General features: G+C 40.2%; 1 protein-coding gene across 2 annotated transcripts in view; it reads left to right on the forward strand.

The window, feature by feature from the left end:
- cmip (c-Maf inducing protein) overlaps window positions 1-24,778 on the forward strand; it is a 118,928-nt gene that overhangs the window by 29,041 nt on the left and 65,109 nt on the right. The window contains exon 1 of one of the 2 annotated variants that reach the window (XM_062035752.1): window positions 3,919-4,925. The exons of the other annotated variant lie outside the window; for it this stretch is intronic. Within the exon in view, the coding sequence (XP_061891736.1) occupies window positions 4,605-4,925 (321 nt within the window). The 5' untranslated portion in view covers window positions 3,919-4,604. Of the gene's footprint in view, window positions 1-3,918; window positions 4,926-24,778 lie in introns of those variants that run through there. 2 annotated transcript variants of the gene reach the window in all.

Raw genomic sequence — 24,778 nt, forward strand, 5'->3', positions numbered from 1 at the left:
CTGTTTGCCCGGTGGCAAATGGGTGAGGCTAAAGGTGTCGTTTTCCTCCAGTGACTTCACCTCATCATCCATAGCATTTTTCCACCGCCTTGATTTGTTTGACATTATCGCTTCCTTGTAGGTTTGAGGAATGTCACATACTGCTCTGTAGCAAGAGTCCACGCATGTTACAAATTTGTCCATTGTATCCTCAGTCTCAAACTCCTGTAAGTGAACCGGCCACCTCCTGGTTCGCGATGGGTTCCTTCTGTTTACAGTGTCAGTGACTCTACCCGGCTGTGTGCGTTCAGTCTGTTCAGGTAAAGTCTCAGAAACACCCTGTAAACCTTGATCTGGTACATTTTCAACCTTGTCATCATCAACACAAATTTCCCTTTCATTAACCCTGGGTTGTACATCACCATACCCCATGTATGACTCACATGTTTGTGTTTATTTTTCATTTGCAGTTTTGGTTGTGAATTTTACCAATCTATGTTTCTGAACTTTCTCTTGTTCTGGGTAGTACACTAGGTAGGCTGAGCTGTTTTTATCGTAACCCACAAAAACACCCTGCTCACACCTAGAGTCTAGCTTGCCCTTGGCTTGTTGCTGGTAAGCATAGCACACTGATCCAAATTTTTGCATTTTTGGAAATGTTTGGTTCTTTCCCTGCGAACAACTCGTATGGTGTTTTCTGTGTACGCCTAGAGTAGCATCTGTTCCGTACATAGGCCGCCGTCTGTACAGCGTAGTTCCACAGCTTATTTGGTAAGTTACTTTCTAGCAGTAAGCATCTGCCCATCTCATAAAGGGTTCTCCACCCTCTCTCGGCCGTGCCATTTTGGTGTGGTGAATAGGGTGCAGACGTTTCATGTCTAATCCTATTCCTTATTAACAGTGCCTGAAACTCTTTGCTTGTATACTCAGAACCATTATCCGTATGGTGCTACGTCAGCTAAAAACCGTTCTGTTGCGAGCACTGCATCACTTTTAGACCTTAGAAAGTACACCATCATGGTACCAGAATAGTCATCAGTAAATATTTGTGCATATTTGTGACCATCAATGCTAGGCGTTTGCATGGGACAGGCTAGGTCAGTGTGGACTAGTTCCAAGGGTTTCTTAGCCCTCCTGTCAGGCTCCTTGTTTCTCGTCTGGGTAAATTTTCCTTTTGTGCACACTTCACATAATTGTGCTGGTTTAGCCGCACTCCCTTTTATCTCCATGCCTCTCACTACACCTTGTAATTTTTGCACATCTTCATAATTACAATGGCCTAAAATTTCATGCCATGTTTGTACATCATGACACACTTTACATAGATCAATATCAGTTTGAACAGTAGGCAAGTAATACGGATTACCACTTTCGTATATGTCAAACCTGCTACCGTCCCTTGTGACCATGCGATTGTCCCCTTTCTCGAAGGTGATCGTCGCTCCTCCATTTGTGGCACGCGCCACGGAAAATATGTCATGTGGATATGTGGGTATGTACAGAGCATCCCTCAGTTGTGCCCTGTGCTGTCGTCCAGCGCTGTCCTGCAGACAGATGGTCGGTGTTCCTCTTCTCTGTGCTATTCCACTGCATTTGGTTCCGTCTGCTAGCTCCACTGAATGAGAGTCAGGTTGAAACGTGTCATCGAAGCTTTTAAACTTTTCTACGTCATTCACAATATGTGATGTTGCTCCTCCGTCGACCATAATGCCTTTCATCTTCACGCTGCCTGGTGGTCTCTCATTCCTTGCGTCGTTTGCCTTGAAGAAATGGTCCTCTCGGTCGCTGTCTCGTTCCTCCACGACCTTTCTCGCGCCATCTCGTTCCCCCTTTTTCTTGCACAGCGACTCTTCGTGTGTATTACTTTTGCAGTATCCACACCATACTTTTCTGGAACACTTTCTTGCTTTGTGCCCCTTTACTCCACATCTGTAGCACGTCACGTTGGCATCTTCATCTTTTCTATTGCCAGCTTGTGCCCTTGGTGGACCTCTGCCCTGTTTTACATGGGTCTTCATCACATTGTCTGTAGATTCTGTCTTCTTCATTTTCTCGCTCTCTTCATAAACTCTTAGTCTCCTTTTAAAGTCTGCAAATGTAACTGTATCTTCATTTTGTGTTACATGGACTGCTAGGGGCTTGAAGGATTCTGGTAGCCCATTTATCACCATGGCTACATTTAGTCCGTCACTCATGGTTTCACCAGCGTCTTTTAGGGCCATGATAATGTTCTCTGCTCTTATAATGTAGTCTGTAACATTCTCACCTTCTCCCATGTGTAGCTTGGTGAGTGATGTGTACAGATTGATGATCTTCGGCTTACTTTTTCCGGAGTAGTGTTCTCTCAGTATTTTCAGGGCTTGTCTGCCATCATCTGCAGCCTCGTGTCTTATTAAGGATAAGCTTTTGTCATCAATGAGTCTGATCAGTTCAGCATAACAGTCAGTATTCTTCCTCCTATGTTCAGCTTGTGCTTCTTCATTGCCAGATGGCGCATTCAGGATCGCCTCTTTTAATTTTAGAATGTGTAGATGACCTAAAAATCTTGTTTCCCACAGGTCATATTTTTCATCTGATCCATCAAAAAGAAGTTGCGGGGCTGGTGTCGCCATTCTGTTAGCCATCTTGCGTATTGCGTCGCGAAAAACTTCTTCCGAGCTTTACTCACTTTATCTCCAAGTTGTCCACAGAAGCTCCGTGTTAATCCGTCACGTTAAACTTCCTCCAACTCTTCCTGGGCCCATAACCTGTCAGGTTTCAGTGCACAGTGTCCACACGTATAGGAGAATAAAGTAATACTCTTAATCTTTAGCCTAATGGCATATTTATTACAAGTAGCGGCTGAAAAATGGCGCGTCTCACAAAGAGAGCGTAATGACGTCACATCCTGTGTACGTACCGTAAACATATAGAACATACAGCACAACACAATAGGTACCGTATATAATGTATTCATTTTAACCTTTCAGCTAGGAAATGTGGAGCAGACGGCGTCCACAAAGTAGTGCGTATTAGGCTGAGCATCAAAAGGCTCCTCTGTAGTCCAGTGAACAGATGAAAACATCAATGTCCCTACAACCAAGGTGGACAAAGGATCAACTTAAATGGTCTTGATTGCAAACAGAAAACAGGTGAGGGGAAACGCTCCGGGACAGAAGTGAAGCAGCCACGGAAAAACACCAACAAAACCGGAAGAGCCGCCAAAATAAAAGCACAGGACAGGAACTAAAACACTAAACACCGTGACAATTATTTGAAAATACACAACTTTTTAAAATGTGGTATATTTGCACAAAGTATATTATTATTTTAATTATATTATTAACGCCACTAGATAGCATTAGTTGCATTTGATACATACTGTATATATATATATATATATATATATATATATATACATACACAAGGTACCGAGGATGTCGTTGTGGCTTGTACAGCCCTTTGAGACACTTGTGATTTAGGGCTATATAAATAAACATTGATTGATTGATTGATACCGTAATGCAATGAGTAAGGGCGCAATCCAAACACAACATTTAACAAGTAGCTCGCCTGTCAAAAGGGACCAGTGATGCCTGAGGGGATATTTTCCACCTGGCGCTAGTGTTTGACCTGCCTCCATTCAATAGTGTAACAATATTTTTGAATCTAAAAATGACCAGGGGACAAACTGCTCTTTGAAAATGTGCCGGGGACATGTCCCTCCCAACCCCCAAAAGAAATGACGTCTTTGATGTCATGACTCAAGAATAATAATAATAAGAAGAAGAAAACATTTATTGATGTTAGTTGACCACTTTTTAATAAAAAAAAAAATCACTGTTCGCCATCCTGTACATGTACATAGTATATGAACAATGCTGGTTTGCATGATGGTCACTAGAAGCGTGACGATTGGTGGACTGGAGGCCCTCCTCCGCTTATCTCCGCGCAGGGAGATGTTCCGTGGAGGAGGAGGGCGAGGGAGTGTGCAGCCTTCAGCAGGCAGACCGTCAAGCGCAAAAAGACACAAGGCTCATCCGCTCGCCTCCCCATTGACGTCAGTCCGGTATCACATGAACCAGCAGCGGCCAATCGGCGCGGCGCTGCCGGAGAGAGCTGGCTCCTTTACAGCAAGATAGGGGAGGGAGACGGAATAAAAGGAAACCGAGCCAGTGAGCCTGTAATGAGCACAAACCCCTACAGAGGAAGCGAGACAAGCCGCAATAGGATCTTTATTTCCTCTTCGTCCTTCTCCTCGCGTCTTTCTGGCGGTGGATTTATTCGTTTTGGCACCGAGGCGGCGGAGGGAATGGATAATAAGGCCATGGCGCTAACGTACTGAAGTCGCTCCTTTTTGGCAAGAACAGACTCGTTCATGGAGCAAAATGGCGGATTGTTTACAGTGTATCGTAAAAAAGGCTCCCCGTGTGGATATCCTGCCATAAAACTACTCGAAGGCTCCTTGAGCGGCCTCGTCTCCAGTAATTAGTCGGGTTCTAGCACCACTCGGTAGGTAGACACCCCCTCCCCCAGCACCAGCTCCAGCACGGCCACAATAGACATCGCTCATTTTGATACATCTGCACCTACTGTACATGTCGGTCTCCCCTCCTCGATTAGGACCGCGGTGGGATTACTAAAACATGGATTTCAACAGCACCGGGGGAGGCAACGAACTGCACAACAACCAGTTTTATCAATGCGAGGAGAGCAAGCCTCTACTGGGGGACATGTCGGAGGGGAACAACAACGCCAAAGTGGGCGCCGGGCCGTGTAAGCGCAGCCTGCAGCAACACTGCAGCAGCAGCGGGATGCGCTACAAGCTGCTCCACGAAGGGGACATCCAGGTGTGCGTGGTCAAACACCCACGCACCTTCCTCAGCAAGATCCTCACCTCCAAGTTCTTGCGGAGATGGGAGCCGCATCACCTCACGCTCACAGACAGCAGCCTGACCTCGGCCACCGTGAGAAGCTTTTTATCTTTTCTTTCTCTTTTGTAATATGCTGAGTCTTGTATTCCAGGGTTCCCCAAACCCTTTTTCCACCAGTGTCCGGTTTAATGTATGCATTATTTTCACAGACCAGCTTTCTACCTAAAAACAGCAAAAAAATGAGCATGAAAAATGGGCCTTTGGCTACAATCTGGCACATTAACATTGCATGTGTCCATTAATGTGCATGGGACAATTTGCGTTAAACCTATTTGGGTTAAATATATTTTTTGCAAACCAGTAATTTTCATCTGCAAATGATGTGTTGTTGTTGAGTGTCGGTGCTGTCTAGAGGTGTAATACTCTTCCATATCAGTAGGTGGCAGCCGGTAGCTAATTGCTTTGTAGATGTCGGAAACAGCGGGAGGCAGTGTGCAGGTAAAAAGGTATCTAATGGTTAAACCAAAAATAAACAAAAGATGAGTGCCCCTAAGAAGATGCATTAAAGCTTAGAGAAGGCTATGCAGAAAAAAACAAACTGAACTGGCTACAAAATAAACAAAAACAGAATGCTGGACGACAGCAAAGACTTACTGTGGAGCAAAGACGGCGTCCACAAAGTACATCCGCACATGACATGATAATCAACAATGTCCAAACAGAAGGATAAAAACAGCTGAAATAGTCTTGATTGCTCAAACAAAGCAGGGAATAGCGCTCAAAGAAAGACATGAAACTGCTACAGGGAAATACCAACAAAATAGGAGTGTAAGACATGAACTAAAACAATACACACAGGAAAACACCAAGCAACTACAAATACCGGTAAGTCATGGCGTGATGTGACAGGTCGTGACACTTACTTTGAGACGAGCTATAGTGATGCATGCTTGGTTGTGGTTTGAATTCATAACCAAAAATTGCAACAATGACTTTTTACTATCAATATCAACTACAGAGTTTACATTTTTAATGTTTTCTGCTGGTGGTGTGCCTCGCATTTTGTCAATGAACTAAAATGTGCCTTGGCTCCAAAAAGGTTGAAAAACACAGTTCTAGGGTTCCCCAACCTTTTTTTCCACCAGGCACCAGTTTAATGTATGCATTATTTTCACAGACCGGCTTTCTACCTGTGGCAGATAAAACAGCAAAAAAATGAGCATGAAAAATTTGCCTTTGGCTACAATCTGGCACATTAACATTGCATATGTCCATTAATGTGCATTGTCCCATGGAGTCCATGGAACAATTTGGGTTAAAGATATTTATTACGAACCAGTAATTTTCATCTACAAATTGTGTTGTTGTTGAGTGTCGGTGCTGTCTAGAGCTGTAATACTCTCCATATCAGTAGGTGGCAGCCGGTAGCTAATTGCTTTGTAGATGTCGGAAACAGCGGCAGGAAGCGTGCAGGTAAAAAGGTATCTAATGCTTAAACCAAAAATAAACAAAAGGCAAGTGCCCCTGGAAAAGACATTGAAGCTTAGGGATGGCTATGGAAGACGAAACTAAAATTGAACTAGCTACAAAGTAAACACAAACAGAATGCTGGAGGACAGCAAAGACTTACTGTGGAGCAAAGACGGCGTCCACAAAGTACATCCACACATGACATGACAATCAGCAATGTCCAAACAAAGAAGGATAAAAACAACTGAAATAGTCTTGATTGCTAAAACAAAGCAGGGAATAGCGCTCAAAGAAAGACATGAAACTGCTACAGGGAAATACCAACAAAATAGGAAAAGCCACCAAAATAGGAGCGTAAGACAAGAACTAAAACACTACACACAGGAAAACACCAAGCAACTACAAATACCGGTAAGTCACGGCGTGATGTGACAGGTCGTGACACTTACTTTGAGACGAGCTATAGTGATGCATGCTTGGTTATGGTTTGAATTCATACCCAACAATTGCAACAATGACTTTTTACTGTCAATATCAACTACCGAGTTTCCATTTTTAATGTTTTCTGCTGGTGGTGTGCCTCGCATTTTGTCAATGAACAAAAATGTGCCTTGGCTCCAAAAAGGTTGAAAAACACTGTTGTAGGGTTCCCCAACCTTTTTTCCACCAGGGACTGGTTTAATGTATGCATTATTTTCATGGACCAGCTTTCTACGTGTGGCAGATAAAACAGCAAAAAAATGAACATGAAAAATTAGCCTTTGGCTACAATCTGGCACATTAATATTGTATATGTCCATTAATGTGCATTGTCTCATGGACCAGTGTTTTTCAACCAGTGTGCCGCGGCACACTAGTGTGCCGTGAGATACAGTCTGGTGTGCCGTGGGAGATTATCTACTTTCACCTATTTGGGTTAAGTATATTTTTTGCAAACCAGTAATTATAGTCGGTGCTGTCTAGAGCACGGCAGAGTAACCGTGTAGGTGGCAGCCGGTAGCTAATTGCTTTGTAGAAGTCGGAAACAGCGGGAGGCAGCGTGCAAGTAAAAAGGTATCTAATGCTTAAACCAAAAATAAACAAAAGATGAGTGCCCCTAAGAAAATGCATGAAAGCTTAGAGAAGGCTATGCAGAACTAAACTAAAACTGAACTGGCTACAAAGTAAACAAAAACAGAATGCTGGACGACAGCAAAGACTTACTGTGGCGCAAAGACGACGTCCACAAAGTATAAACCCCGTTTCCATATGAGTTGGGAAATTGTGTTAGATGTAAATATAAACGGAATACAATGATTTGCAAATCCTTTTCAACCCATATTCAATTGAATGCACTACAAAGACAAGATATTTGATGTTCAAACTCATAAACTTTATTTTTTTTTTGCAAATAATAATTAATTTAAAATTTCATGGCTGCAACACGTGCCAAAGTAGGTTGGAAAGGGCATGTTCACCACTGTGTTAAATGGCCTTTCCTCTTAACAACACTCAGTAAACGTTTGGGAACTGAGGAGACACATTTTTTAAGCTTCTCAGGTGGAATTCTTTCCCATTCTTGCTTGATGTACAGCTTAAGTTGTTCAACAGTCCGGGGGTCTCCGTTGTGGTATTTTAGGCTTCATAATGCGCCACACATTTTCAATGGGAGACAGGTCTGGACTACAGGCAGGCCAGTCTAGTACCCGCACTCTTTTACTATGAAGCCACGTTGATGTAACACGTGGCTTGGCATTGTCTTGCTGAAATAAGCAGGGGCGTCCATGGTAACGTTGCTTGGATGGCAACATATGTTGCTCCAAAACCTGTATGTACCTTTTAGCATTAATGGCGCCTTCACAGATGTGTAAGTTACCCATGTCTTGGGCACTAATACACCCCCATACCATCACAGATGCTGACTTTTCAACTTTGCGCCTATAACAATCCGGATGGTTCTTTTCCTCTTTGGTCTGGAGGACACGACGTCCACAGTTTCCAAAAACAATTTGAAATGTGGAGTCGTCAGACCACAGAACACTTTTCCACTTTGTATCAGTCCATCTTAGATGAGCTCAAGCCCAGCGAAGCCGACAGCGTTTCTGGGTGTTGTTGATAAACGGTTTTCGCCTGCATAAGAGAGTTTTAACTTGCACTTACAGATGTAGCGACCAACTGTAGTTACTGACAGTGGGTTTCTGAAGTGTTCCTGAGCCCATGTGGTGATATCCTTTACACACTGATGTCGCTTGTTGATGCAGTACAGCCTGAGAGATCGAAGATCACAGGCTTAGCTGCTTACGTGCAGTGATTTCTCCAGATTCTCTGAACCCTTTGATGATATTACGGACCATAGATGGTGAAATCCCTAAATTCCTTGCAATAGCTGGTTGAGAAAGGTTTTTCTTAAACTGTTCAACATTTTGCTCACGCATTTGTTGACAAAGTGGTGACCCTCGCCCCATCCTTGTTTGTGAATGACTGAACATTTCATGGAATCTACTTTTATACCCAGTCATGGCACCCACCTGTTCCCAATTTGCCTGTTCACCTGTGGGATGTTCCAAATAAGTGTTTGATGAGCATTCCTCAACTTTATCAGTATTTATTGCCACCTTTCCCAACTTCTTTTGTCACGTGTTGCTGGCATCAAATTCTAAAGTTAATGATTATTTGCACAAAAAAAAATGTTTATCAGTTTGAACATCAAATATGTTGTCTTTGTAGCATATTCAACTGAATATGGGTTGAAAATGATTTGCAAATCATTGTATTCCGTTTATATTTACATCTAACACAATTTCTCAACTCATATGGAAACAGGGTTTGTAGATCTAAACAAGCAAGTAAACAACAATTAATGTATGCTCTCTCATCCCTGTTAATGGTGTTGGCCCCTCGCTTCCTTTTTTCCATAGCCTCCTTGATCCATCTCTATTTGTTTGTGATGAAATGACTTTTCCTCGGGTGCTAGTTGTTGTTTTCCGAAATTTGAATGTACTGTATGTGCGTGTGCATATGAATGAATGAATGTCTAATCCTGAATGTAATAATAATGTACAGTATTTACCATGAGAGTGGAATTCTACGGTATCTCCTTCCAGCCGATTCTCTGTCAAACACACCATCAGCAGCTTTTCCATATTGTTATGGATGAATACCTGCTGTTTAGATATTATTTTAACATTCTTGGCTGTCGTTAGACTCACTCTGCTTCAGTATGATGCAGACGAGGAGCAATAAGCACAAATTGCTTCGTCATGTTTTTGATTATTTATTTAGTTTAATGAATATCACCCACTCACTTTCTTTTTTCCCATGTTTGGAAAACAATGTCATAATCTAATGCTAGCGAGTAAGACCATATGTTTAGGCGGAACCTTGTGACATTTGCTATGCCAACGAAGCTTATTGCTTATTACTCAAATTATTGCTTACAACTTGAAGAATAACAACTAGCTAGCCAAGAGACAGGGTTTGTATCAAAACATTATTAAGATGGGGTGCTCTTAAGCTGTATTTTCAAATACGCACATTTTCCCCACTTCTGCATCCACACAGTTGAGTTATTAAAAAAATATCAGTCCACTTATTAACACAACATTTAACTGCTGTTATGTGAATTTTGGTCAGTCAGAAGCCTGAAAATAAAGCTTCTTCATCAATAAAGTGATGTATTAGATCACTGGTGTAGAACTCAAGGCCCAGGGGAAAGATTTATTGCAAAAATGTACTGCATGCAATTGTTACCTTCTAAACTTTACTATTATGACTGTGGCAGACTTAAGGCATGATGGGATGAGGGACTGGGACAGTGACTCATTGAAAATTCTGGTGAAGACCCTCGCCAGCTGCTCTGCACACTATTTGAGGACCCTCCCGGTTACGCCGTCTGGTTCGGCGCTCTTCCTGGGGTTCAAGGACCTTAGTGTGCACCTCACCTCATGTTCCTTCACCGCCAGACTGGAGCTGTTGAGATTTGTTGGTTGAGCTGCGACTTTATGGAGTCCTTCCACCTCAAAATGTGTAAAGAAGTGGTTCAGCTCGTCGACTAATGCAGTGTCTCCCTCAGCCGTGTTGGTGGTACTGGACTTGAAGTGGGTGAGGTGCTAGGGTCCCTGCCACACCTGGCGTTCACACACAAAAATATTGCCTGATTTGACATCAACATTTAGAAAGCTCTTTTTATAAAGATAAAAAACAAAATTTGCTTGTGGACAAAAGGCCAAAATGCATAGAAAAATGTTTCCTAAAAACGTCTTTGCAGGTGTGGATAATTTAAAAAAGTAATATAAAAAAGTAACCAGTAGGCGGCCACATGTAGGATTGGTGATCCATGAAGAATATGTTCCAGTTTGCAGTAAAAAGTTAAATGTAGATTAAAATCATCATTAATCACCTTTAAAGAGCAACTGCACTTTTTTGGGAATTTTATGTATTGTTCACAATCATAAAAGACATGACGATGCAGTGTTTCCCATAATCTGCCAAGATACCTGTGGCGGTGGGGGCGTGGCTATGGGCGTGGCTATGAGCGTGGTCACCATGACATCATCGAGTAATTTGCATAATTTACTACAATGATATGATTTTCTCTAAAAAGGCTCAAAAAATTTATACTTACTAATTAATAATAACAGTTTTGTTTTAAACGTCCGTCCATCCATCCATTTTACAATATAATTACAACACTTTATGTACATATTTATATACAGATTTGAACAATAAGTTATTCACTGAAATATATTTATTAATTGTGGTTCTTACAAAAAATATATCTTATAAAATATAAAAGCTAAAATGTCTCTTAAAGCTCTACCCCTTTAATTAGTGCATACTAAATAATTTAACTTTAGCCTACTACTACAACCATATTATTTACCAGCAACATAAAGTGAAACAGAGGCAGAGGTGTCCTGCCACAGTCAGTAACAAATAAACAGAAAACAGTAGTGGTGGTAGATGGACACAGAGCTTCATCAAACATCTGATCCACTGAACAAAGAGCTCACTGACAAAGCTTAACCTATTGTTACTATAACAATCTACAAGGTTAATGTAGGTTGCTTCTCTTTCTTCCCCTCCATTTTTCTGCATTCTTTCGTATCTCAAGTTATCATTACGTACAGGTATATGTATCGTTGCATTTGAACAACTGTATTGTTGATAATAAAGGTAAAGTATTGGTATTGTTCATTATCAATAGCGCTACCGTATTTCCTTGAATTGGCGCAGGGAATATAGTATTCGCACGTCTAGAATTACTGCCGGGTCAAACTCGTTTTTCAAAATAATTAACGCATGCTTGGCCTTATCGCCGGTTTATTATTGAAGCTGGATTAAATTCGTTTCGCAAAATATTAATTTTATTATCGCATGTCTATAATTTTCGCCGGGTCTAACTCGTTTCGCAAAATATTTAACATATGGCTAGAACTTCCACCGGGTCAAATTCGTTACGTCACGAGTGACGCATCTGTCCTCATTTTCAAAATGGAGGAAGCTGCTTTCAGATTGAGTGAGCCTATGGCTTTGCACTTTGTTTATATTATGAATATGTTTTTTTGCATTCTATTTTAGTTACTTTGAATTTATAACCCCCTGGCGCTGCTTTGTATTCTTTTTGTACTGTTTTGTACTACTTTTGTACTTATTTGATTGTTGAAATGTTGAAATGTATAAATAAAACTTTAAAAAAAAAAAAAAAAAAAAAAAAAAAAGGAAGCTGCTTTCAGTAGTTTACAATCGCACAAAGGAAAAAAGATAAAGAGCTTTTCAGTAGGATTTAAGGTCCAAGCTATTGAATACCGGTACAGTATGCTAAAGAGAACAGTAAGCAGCTATGTTTTATTATTATACCGTAGCTGCGTGTGTGAAATACTGTATAAGTCATTAAATGACTCCCGCCTCCTGGTGGTAGAGGGCGCTGCCGCGCTAGTGATCCTTCTTGCGACTTCCGGTACTGCAGAAGAAGTGAACACACGCAGCAAGAGATTTTTTTTCTTTTAACAAGAATTACATACCGGTATCTAAAATAAAACAGTTTTCTAAACTGGACTTTCAATCGAAGCAGGATGTAATAATTAAAGGAATATCTCCATCGAAACAGAGACTTTTAAAACTGAAGAAAGAAAATAAGGAAGACTTCTATAAACAAGTTATCGATGCTTTTGGTCAGAAGGAGCTGCAAATGGACTCCATTTATAAGTACAGGTAAGACCATAATAACGTTTTTTTAATTAAATGTGCTTTTCATGATGGTATGCTTACATCACACTCAAAGCGCACGCCTAAATTTTATGGATTCCTTTTGGTAAACGCCGGAGTGAGAAGAGGTTTTAAAATAATTACCGCATGCACGGCCATCCCGCCGGTTTCCGGTAAACGCAGGTGTGACAGGAGGTTTTAAATTAATTAACGCCCCTGCGGCTATTCAAGGAAATACGTTTCTATTGGTATTTGTATTGCTCCATTTGTAGTGTAATAATGCTCATTGTCATTTCTGTATTGTTTTATTTTCGCTAACTGCTTATTTGCTATTACTTTTACCATCATATTTGTACATGTCGTATTTGCTGATGTTGCTCTATTGTTGTTGTTGTTGTGTTTGCTTTTGTTGTTTTTGTCTCTCTGTTTAATCCCCCTCTTGTCCCCACAATTTCCCCCTGTGTCTTCTTTTTTCTCTCTTTCTATCCCCTCCTGCTCCGGCCCGGCTGCACCAAATGATAATATAAATACATTTAATAAAGGCAAATACAAATAAGGCAACAAGAGAAGTATCCTACACTTCTCTTTTGTAAAGTAAATCTGAACAGCCGATATGGGCATCTACATCAACTATATGATTTGCCTGAGAAGCTGGACAGGACGAAAAAAAATAAAAATAAAATTATTTTTTATGTATTTTTTAATTTTTAAAAAAATTTGTGGCGGACGTAATTCTTTCGTGGCGGGCCGCCACGAATAAATGAATGTGTGGGAAACACTGCGATGGATGGATTTTTTTTTTACTGCATTCTGAATATGAAATAAACGTAAATACAAGTCAGTTTATAGCGGAGCCATAAAATCTGATAAATAACCAATCAAAAAGCACCAACAATACTCTGTTTACATTTCGTGACTTGAATATTAACCAAGTATTAATGATATTGTTATTATAAGTGCTAAAGCAGACAAACTATAGCGGCGCCGTGACGACTTCTGTGTGTCCCTATATTTACATCATTGAGTGGTCTGCTGCTTTCTCGCTTCCCTACTTCCTGTAGGTTTATTGTAGATCATAAATCATGCCTCTCACCTGGACATGAGACGTCTGGGTAGGTAATCCACCAAGTTGGGACACTTTGACAGCCAATTTAGGACCTGAAGCTGGCGAGGACGACACAAAATGCGCTTGTTCCCCCAGGCTCCCCCACCCCGTTTCTTTGCGAGAATTATGAGACCTTTTTCATCTAACTGGGAATATATGAACATCCTAGCAGTCGGCATCCTAATGACGGTTGACTTTGTATACAAAGTGATTGTTTGTTATGTTTGTTGGCTCTCATGAAGTCTGCAGTGAGCAGAAATCAGTGAAGGCAAACAAAAAAGCAAACGTGATGCGATTTTGAAATTATTGCGCTGCTTATGCCCAAAATGATCGAAATCCATAAATATTAAATATTATATTTGTGCCCGTTACTACATTACATATATACTGTACTTACATCATGTATATAAAACAAAATGGAGGTGTGTGGAAGATTTTTAAGGGCTCTATAGGGAGAATTGAACGGCTCCCATAAGCTCCATTGTAAGCAGACTTTTGATCGCATTTATTTAATATTTAGAATGCATTACAAAAAATCCACCTGTCGTCATGTCTTTCATAATGATTGTAAACAATAGGCCAAAAAAAGAAAAGAAAAAGTGCAGTTCCCCTTTAAGGAAAATATACAGTCTTGTTAACATATGGATACGCACTGGTATGGATTACAATATATATATATTTTGGATTTGTCCAAAACAGCTTTATGACCCAAATAGCGGTACCACAGATTATTTATAGCTGGCCAAAGCATCTATGTATCCGTTTTCTATACTGCTTACCCTGTTTAGAGAGGCAGGGAGCTTGTTTGTACCTGACTATCACGCTGGACTGTCAATCAATTGACCAAAATGTCACTTTTACAGCACATCTTTGAAAGTTTTTTCTACCGTTTCCATGAGTGAATCAGCATTGGAGCTTCACTGCGAGGTCATGCAAATGTACTGAGCACGCATGCAAAGTAATGACCTATACAGTAGGTTTTTTCATGGCATTATGATGGCGTTGTTCTGTGTAAATAACGACATGCTGCACCTGCTTTTAATTCTCTTTATTAGAACATACAATAGGCAGTATTAGAAAATTGTTTTGGATACGCTCAAAATGTGTACACATACAGTACATTTCAATTGACAATCAGTCAACATTTTTATATTTTGATAAAGTAATTCATTTGTTGCTACTTACTATGTAGCGTTACATGGAGGCTACACTGCAATATTGATTATTTGGAGTTGTTTTAGTGTTTCCTGACTTGTCAGTTGACTACTCAAAATCGGAATCGGGAAAAACATGCACACAATTACCAAGTAAGCCTACAACTGGCTCCACAGAAGTCAGCCAGGTGAACCACTATTTTATCAATGCCCTATCAAACATTTGTGTTAATATTACAGTCTAATGGCAATATAATCATTTATTTCCCCTTGTTTTTTAATAACATATTTGACATTTTCCTCAAAACGAAGCTTACTGTTTTAACACCTTGCATGGATGCCTACCTATATCATGTATGTATATAGGGCTAAATTGCATCTTGATAAATTTGGAAATGTGAATACGACCACATACAGTACAGGACAGTAGATGAGTATAAGTACACAACAAGTCGAGGAAAAACTGACAAGCGCATGTAAATGTTATACTGGGAAAAAGTACACCAGTGATTTACATGAGACACAGCAAAAATGTGTTATATTTTGAAATGTGATGCTCTCACAACTTTGAAACTTGCTCACAGGCGCAGACCCCACATTTTCTCTACATATTATTAAAGGGGCACTGCACTTTTTTTTTTAGAATTGTTGCCTATCGTTCACAATCATGAAAGACACGACGACAGATGGATTTTTGTTTTAATGCATTCTTACAGTGGAGCCAATGGGATATATTCTATTTCGCCCATAAAATACAATAAATAACCATCCAAAAACCACCAACAATACTCTATTTATATTTTGTGATTTGAATAATAACCAAGTAATTAGTGATTTTGTTATTACAAGCACTAACACAGGCAAACTATTATAGCGGCACCGTGATCACAAACTTGTGTACACTTTCGACATGATCAACTGGTGAGGTGTTTCGTCGCTTTCTTGCCCCCTGTAAGTTTATTCTCGATCATAAATCATGCCTCTCACCTAGATGGAAGAAAGCTGAGGACATATTCCGACAAGGACAATTTAAACACGGAAATGTCGAGAACGACACAAAAAGATGCTTTTCTTCGCGAGGATTTTGAGACATGTTTCATCTAAATGGGAATATATGAACATTTTAGCAGTTGGCATCCTAATGACAGCAGACTTAGTACAGTAAATGATGTTTAATTATGTTTGTTGGCTTTCATAAAGTCTGCAGTGAGTAATAACCAGTGATATTTGTGACTTTTTCTTTATTATAAACGATTAGCAACATATCTAGCATCTTTTCTGGTGTTATTGGAGACTACTACTTGCGTTGAGAGACTCTTTTTACTCCTGTCACTCGATGCTCGATGTTCATGATAAACTGCAAGAGTTGCAGAGAGCCTGATGTCAAACTTTTACTTCATGGTGCTCTACGAGCGGTACTTTCTCTCCTTGAAATAACACCACTGACTGTTTCCATGCAGTAAATAAGTCTGATTTCTCAAATAGTTAGTTTTTTTGTATTTTCACACCTACATGTGAGGTCTCAGTGTCCATGCACATTCTCTAATGCGACTATTGGTCATACACCGTGTGCCTCTCGTACAATGGGGGCGCTTATTTCCTTTTAGAGCAGATTAATGTATTGATTTTCAGGTTAAAATATGACATCACACCAAAACAAGGCATCTGCGGCTCCTTACTAGTCAATAGCGGAGTTCTTGTTGTACCTGATGTCCGCTGTAATATTTGCACAGATTACAAATATTACGTCTCTAATGGCTATGTTGATGTTAAATAGCAGACAGCATCAATAAATGATTGTAGATTACGTCACGAACATGACACTACTACCAAGAATGTCTCGGAGCGGATGCAGGTCCGAGGCGAAGAAAGATTAGCGTGAGAGAGTTGTTTTGAAGGACATTTTGGATAGAAAATCATTGAAACAAAACTTTCGAAAGTCTCAGAGTTCATTTAAAAGTCTCTGTGGCTTGATGGACACTTGTCGTTCAGTGCCCAAAAGTTGATCGTGGTATTTTTGTCATCAGTCCAAATGCTTAACGGGGTCGTATTATGATTTTTTTTCTACATTTAAAACACTTTCTTGTGGTCTACCTCAGTGGTCCCCAACCTTTTTGAAAAAAAAATTATTATTATTATTATTTTTTTTGTCATAAAGAAATACAATCATGTGTGCTTATGGACTGTATCCCTGCAGACTGTATTGATTTATATTGATATATAATGTATATATTGTGTTTTTTATGTTGATTTAATTTTAAAAAATAAAATAAAAAATTAATTTCTTGTGCGGCCACGGCACAAGACCGGTACCGGGCTGCGGCCTGGTGGTTGGGGACCACTGGTCTACCTAACATGTAATGGTGGTTCTTTGGTGAAACGTTTGCATAGATTGTTTTACAGACCTTTTTCGAGCCGCTTTCTGACCATCTCTTCAGGGTGCGCCGTTTTGTGCGCGATTTATTTATGTGCCTCCACTTCAACTGCATCTTCTCCCCATTAGCCAGGTTGTAGTGGTGAGTGCTTCCATATGGAGTCTACTGATAGATATAAGTTAGAACTATACACTAATTTGTATTAGAAATGGCAACAGTGGAGGATGCATGTGCATGCACAAGCCAGTCTACCCCACAACCAGAGGATAGAGAAGAAGGAGCTTATTGACTACAGCGCGGACTACAATGGAGGACGCGCGCAAGGCACTTTGTGTATATTTATACTATATATGGATGATCCGGTGACGTTTTTCCAGACCGGTGACGTCACAGGTTGTCCAGATTCTAGGAGGAATTATAGAAAAAAGGTGAGCTTGTTTTTTAAAAATCTCCGCAATGCTTCCACGGTTTGATTTCAGATTTTCGGGACCTATAAGATCCAACATACACAACAGCAGGTACCAATAGGTAAGAAAATTTGGTTTTGTATAATATGGCCCCTTTTTAAGTAAAAATAAGGACATAATTGTGCAGCTTTCATAAAATGAATTACATGTTCCAACATAAGTAAAATGGCGTCTGCTAGGTTGAATACATGGATGGGTACCAATTTTGGTACTCTTACAGGTAACAACCTAATATAGTTGATACTAGTATCAAATCATGTAAAATCAAACAGTACCATACTTTGATACCTAGGTTGCATGTGACATCACGTGCAGTTGCAGACTCGGCACTAGCTCAAGCACTTGGGTGGAAAACCGGCATATTCCTAGAATACAGCCTCAAAGTGACATTGCAATTTTTCATGCCACCAAAGCAGCATGCCTGATAGAAAGCGCACAAAAGTAAGGCACCACTTTTCAGAATGGTCTTGTCCGATGCTAATTTACATTGGATATGCAATATAATGCACATGCTACTGATAAGCTTCAGCGATTTTACATGGCGATTTCAACACCTCCAAACGTCAATTAATATGCACGTTGAAATCAAACAGCCAGTGTATAATAACTACAATACTTGGTTAATAAACACTAAGTTGAGCTATACTCGGTTACTAAACACTATGTCGGGATCAAAAATAGCCTACATTGTACAATAAGCAGCAACGCTTGAAAAATGGAGCAAAACAATATTATGTAATAAAAAATATGTGTAATACTATAATTAATAAAAACATTTGTTTTAAATGTATACATTTTTTCTTGCCTTTTTAAAGAAGAGGTTCCGCAGCGGAACCTCCAGGTTCTGTAACAGCTTCTTCCCTCAGGCTGTAAGACTCTTGAACGCATCATAATAATCCCCTCAATTCCCCCCCCAAAATGGATTAACTCGCTGGAATATAAAGACAATATAACATACATCCATAAACGTGGATGCATATGCAAAAGTGCAATATATTTATCTGTACAGTAATCTATTTATATATATCTGCACCTTATTGATTTTTTATCCTGTACTACCATGAGCTAATGCAACAAAATTTCGTTCTTATCTGTACTGTAAAGTTAAAATTTGAATGACAATAAAAAGGAAGTCTAAGTCTAAAATAGATGCATCATAGCAAATAATGTGATGATGTCGTATTAGGGGCGGCATGGCGCCCGTGTCAGAAACCTGAGGGTTGCAGGTTCGCTCCCCGCCCTTACCATGCCGTTGTGTCCTTGGGCAGGACACTTCGCCCTTGCCCCCGGTGCCGCTCACACCGGTGAATGAATGTTGAATGAATGATAGGTGGTGATCAGAGGGGCCGTAGGCGCAAATTGGCAGCCACGCTTCCGTCAGTCTACCCCAGGGCAGCTGTGGCTACGAAAGTAGCTTACCACCACCAGGTGTGAATGAATGATGGGTTTTTAACATGTAAAGCGACTTTGGGTACTTAGAAAAGCGCTATATAAATCCCAGGTATTATTATTATTATTATTATTGACCTTGCCTCAACCGCCACAGGTATCCTGGCAATTTAGGGGAAACCCTGATTGTAGTTAATGTCACTTTGCTAAAAAAGTCTACATTAATGCATGTTCATGTTCATGTCCTGTTGGAACAGCAGTGATGTACTAAACCAGTGGTTCTTAACCTGGGTTCGATCGAACCCGAGGGGTTCGGTGAGTCAGCCTCAGGGCTTCGGTGTAGCCTCCGCCACGGAGGTAAAGAGAAATCCGACTTATCGTGTAAATAAAAACTTCTCCCTATCGGCGTATTATGGATACCCCCAAACAATGTTCCCTCTAATTTTCCATCTGATTTGCAGGTTGTTTGATTGATGGATTGAAACTTTTACTAGCAGATTGCAAAGGAAGAGAATACATTATATGAAACAGTACAGTTTACACAGTACAATACATATTCCGTACAATTGACCACTAAATGGTAACACCCGAATAAGTTTTTCAACTTGTTTAAGTCGGGGTCCACGTTAATCAATTCATGGTAATGTGTGTAAGGTGTAGGGCTGCAACTAACGATTAATTTGATAATCGATTAATCTGTCGATTATTATTTTGGTTAATCAATTAATAATTGGATAAAACAGACAAACTACATTTCTATCCTTTCCAGTATTTTATTGAAAAAAAACAGCATTCTGGCGCCATGTTCTTTCAACTTGCCAAATAAAACAAGGAAAATGTTACAAAAATGCACACTTTTGACACCCCTGCTATAGATAATAAAAAATTAAATCTGATAAATCTATCAAAAAAAAAGCAGAGCCTGACGAATCATTTGCGTTTATCACAACTCTCTCGTGCTCTCTGTCTCTCCCCCTCCCTCACGAATGCTGCTGCGCACACCTCCACAATTTGTTTTGTTTTTAACCTTCTTAACCCTGAACGTACATTGAAAATACACGCAACCCTAACTCAAAATGCCGGACATTTGAGGCGTTTGGGTGGCACCGCCCGGGCGGCCCCGCGGGGGAGGACATGTCCGGTGAAAAGAAGACGTATGGTCAGGACCTAGTTTCACCGGACATGTCCTCTTTTGCTAGCATGCTAGCAGCTAACGGGCTACGATAGACCGACCGTGCGCCCTCTTTTCGCCAGACGTGTCCTCTTTTGCGGAGCTGTCAGGACGGAGTTTCTTGGGTGCATTTTGAGTGTTGTTTACACAACGTGCAGTACGCTACTTAATATGTCCGTGTGGAAACTCGTTCGATACACATCCGCACCGAAACGCAACCCCCGTACCAAAACGTTTCGATACAAATACACGTACCGTTACACCCCTATTATTTTGATTGTTTCTCAGCTGTTTGTAAATGTTGCAGTTTATAAATAAAGGTTAAAAAAAACAAACTAGCCTCAGCGCATGCGCATAGCAAAGATCCAACGAATCGATGACTAAATTAATTGAATTTGAAAAAAAAAAAAACATTTTATTTTTCACTAAAGAAGGGTTCGGTGAATGCTGGTGGGGTTCGGTACCTCCAACAAGGTTAAGAACCACTGTACTAAACCCTTTGCTGGACAGAATTATAAGCACAAACACTACTACCATATATTGCTGTGATCCTCTGTTACTGTTTTGGTGATGGTACTATTTTAGCTACCCGCACATACTAGCAATAAACACACGTGCTTTTGCTTTATTTTCAGGGATGACCTTTTTTTTTTTTTTTTCTTCTACACCTTCACCTTGAGACCCATTTTCCAAAACGTAGTCAACAAACAGTTAAAATGACACTTCGGTTAAAGTTATAATTAATAGTTAAAAATTAGTATAGTGTAAACTAAACTACGGTTTTGGAACATCTGTTGTATTGTACTCCAGTGATGAGCGCAGTTTTTATAATTTTTTTACATTGTAAATATGGATTCTGTGGATTTAACTGTAGATTGGAACTGTTTGATTGTGTCTGATCACGTCCGATTCATCCTGAAATGGTCTTGATTCCGGTTTTTCGTGTTGTGCGTGTGTGTGCTTGTGTTGTGTCAGCATGCATACAGTGATCATGTGCCTTCGACTTGACGAGGGCAACGTTACATTTTCTTGGCTCATAAAGGCCAAACTTTGTGGTCGAAGGTTGTGTTTAAAAGCAAAGCATGCATTTCTTCCGAAGAGTTGTTATAGTTATGTGGGCAGAAAAACAATGCTGATCGTTTGCTGCATTATTTTACACAACTTCTTCTTCAAAAAAAGAGGCGTCACAGTCAACAATATCCCACGCGAAACACATAATTGATGCAGAGGTATGAAAGGTTTTCGTAAACCAAACTGCCATTGTTTGAAGTACTTCATATATATATATATATATATATATATATATATATATATATATATATATATATATATATATATATATATATATATATATATATATATATATATATATATGAAATACTTGAATTTCAGTGAATTCTAGCTATAAATATCAGACATGGGAGGATTTCAGGGAAGCCATGTAAAACTACTTCCGGACGGCTTCGAAGCGATTCCGTGCATCCATCCACCTCAGGAGGGGGAAGCAGTGTACTGTCAACACTGTGTATGGTGAGGATGGTGTGCTGCTGACCTCGACTGCGGATGTTGTGGATCGGTGTAGGGAATACTTCAAAGACCTCCTCAACCTACAGACATACACGTCTTCCTATGAGGAAGCAGTGCCTGGGGAATCTGTGGTGGGCTCTCCTATTTTTGGGGCTGAGGTTGCCGAGGTAGTTAAAAAGCTCCTTGGTGGCAAGGCCCCGGCGGTGGATAAGATCCACCCGGAGTTCCTTAAGGCTCTGGATGCTGTGGGGCTGTCTTGGTTGACTAGACTCTGCAACATTGCATGGACATCAGGGGCGGTACCTCCAGATTGGCAGACCGAGGTGGTGGTTCCTCTCTTTAAGAAGGGGAACCGGAGGGTGTGTTCCAACTATCGTGGGGTAACACTCCTCAGCCTTCCCAGTAAGGTGTATTCAAGTGTACTGGGGAGGAGGCTACGTCAGATAGTCGAACCTCGGATTCAGGAGGAGCAGTGTGGTTTTCGTCCTGGTCGTGGAACTGTGGACCAGCTCTATACTCTCGGCAGGGTCCTTGAGGGTGCATGGGAGTTTTCCAAGCCAGTCTACATGTTCTTTGTGGAAGGCATTGGACTGTGCTCCTCGGGAAGTCCTGTGGGGAGTGCTCAAAAAGTATGGGGTATCAGACTGCCTGATTGTGGTGGTCCGCTCCCTGTATGATCGGTGTCAGAGCTTGGTCCGCATTGCCGGTGAGGTTTGGACTCCGCCAGGGCTGCCTTTTGTCACCTATTCTTGTCATAACCTTTATGGACAGAAATTCTAAACGTAGTCAGGGCGTTGAGGGGATCCAGTTTGGTGGCTGCAGGATTAGCTCTCTGCTTTTTGCAGATGATGTGGTCTTGATGGCTTCATCTGGCTGGGATCTTCAGCTCTTACTGGATCGGTTTGCAGCCGAGTGTGAAGCGACTGGGATGAGAATCAGCATCTCTAAGTCTGAGTCCATGGTTCTCGTCCGGAAAAGGGTGGAGTGACATCTCCGGGTTGGGGAAGAGATCTTGCCCCAAGTGGAGGAGTTCAAGTACCTCAGATTCTGATGTAGGGCTGCACAATTAATCAACTTTCAATCACAATCACGATTTTGGCTGCCACGTGTATATATATATACTCTATGCACATATATACATATTTATATATTAGGGCTATCAAGTGATTATTTTTTAATCAGATTAATCACTTTCTAAACCTGTGATTAATCATGGGTTATTATTTGCTTGCATAAATAACATTTGCTGAAGAACATACCCCAATATTTAAGTACAAATGCAATTTAGTAGTCAGAATGTCATACAGGAAAGTTTTGTTTTAAATGTTTTACTGAATTGCAAGTCATTTAAAAAATTAAGTGCATATTTTCCCATATGAAATATTTCTGCACTAACTCTTTATGGATCTATCCGGTTACCAATACAGTATGTGTACCATCCAGTCTGAAACTGAATCCCTTGGACGCTTGCACAACACGATGCTTTCCTTGTCTGCTTGTCTCCTTGGAATTCGCAGTAGCAGGACTAACAGCTAACCATCATGCTTAATAAAGTCTGGAGACACTTTTCCACCGAGTGCCAACATTTCTCTCTCTCTCTCTCTCTCTCTCTCTCTCTCTCTCGCTCTCGCTCTCTCTCTCGCTCTCTTTCTCTCTCTCTCTCTATATGTCCACTACTTTCTGTCCATATCCTACCCCCCACCCCCTCCACACCCCTGATTGTAAATAATGTAAATAATTCAATGTGATTATCTTGTGTGATGACTGTATTATGATGATAGTATATATGATAGTATATATCTGTATCATGAATCAATTTAAAGTGGACCCCGACTTAAACAAGTTGAAAAACTTATTCGGGTGTTACCATTTGGTGGTCAATTGTACGGAATATGTACTTCACTGTGCAACCTACTAATAAAAGTCTCAATCAATCAATCAATCTTGCCAGTGTTCTGGGGAGGCGTGCTCCGCATTGGAACTCATGCACGTCCTGCATCTTCGCATTCCTACCAATCTCTAGAGAATGTGGAAATGTAATTAATTGGTCATTGAAGAACTCTTTCACAAGTTCAGTCGTTACACTAAATAAGAATATTTTCAGTATTTTGTCATTTAATATACATGTTTTTACGCAACAAACGATCAAATGTATGATAGGGTCGAGCTGGGGTGTCTAATTGATGACGTTTGGGCCACCCATGAAACATGGCTGTTTTTTAAGGCATTTTTTTGTTGGAAACTAAAAGCATCACGTTATGACAAAACGTTGACACTTTGATTCTAATAATGAACAAAAACACAAATATTGTTCTTTGAATATATGAATAATGTATATTAAACCTTTTTATTAGACCATTTAACTACAAATTACATGTTGCCGTCACATTCAGCTGCCATCGCGCCCAACACTGTTTTACCTAACATAATAAATAATTGTGATTAATAATCATGATTTCCATATTGACTAAAATATTTGTGATTATTATTATTAGAACCCTATATAGCCCTGGGCCGATAAGCAATATTATTGTCAGCATTATTTTGAGACCAAATTAAGGAATAATGTAATCATAATATACAACAATAATGCAAGTACCCCTTTTAAACACAATGCACTTGTATTTCTCATTAGTTTTTTTGCCATTGTAATTGGAATGTCAAGAACTTTTGATTATCCTGGACTTTAAAGCTCTGTTAGCAAAAAATACACTTCAATAAATATTGAGCATTTTGAAATGCACTTTTTTTCCCCAGTTGGAAAAACTGGGTTGAGTGTTGTTGTTTTTTGTTGCTGTCACTTTCCAACAAATTAGCGTTCTTTTGACGTTGATGGGCTCATGTTGCTCATTCAATTAGAAATATTCTCACACATAGGCATTTTCATTTTTTTCCTCCTAATTGTTGTTACTTTGTTGTGTTTCTCACTAGCGACTAGCAAGGCTCTGTCCGTGCATGTGTGTAAGCTAGTGGTCCTGCCTCCGCCCACCAAGACAAAGATTGTGGAGAGATAAAAAGAGGATTTACTTTGTTAATTTAATTCTGCTATTAAATAAACACGCTCAGGTGCTGCGAGCGATGCACAGAGTGAATAATTTTTTA

Source organism: Entelurus aequoreus, linkage group LG24 (genome assembly GCF_033978785.1).
Source record: "Entelurus aequoreus isolate RoL-2023_Sb linkage group LG24, RoL_Eaeq_v1.1, whole genome shotgun sequence".
Lineage (NCBI taxonomy): Eukaryota > Metazoa > Chordata > Actinopteri > Syngnathiformes > Syngnathidae > Entelurus > Entelurus aequoreus.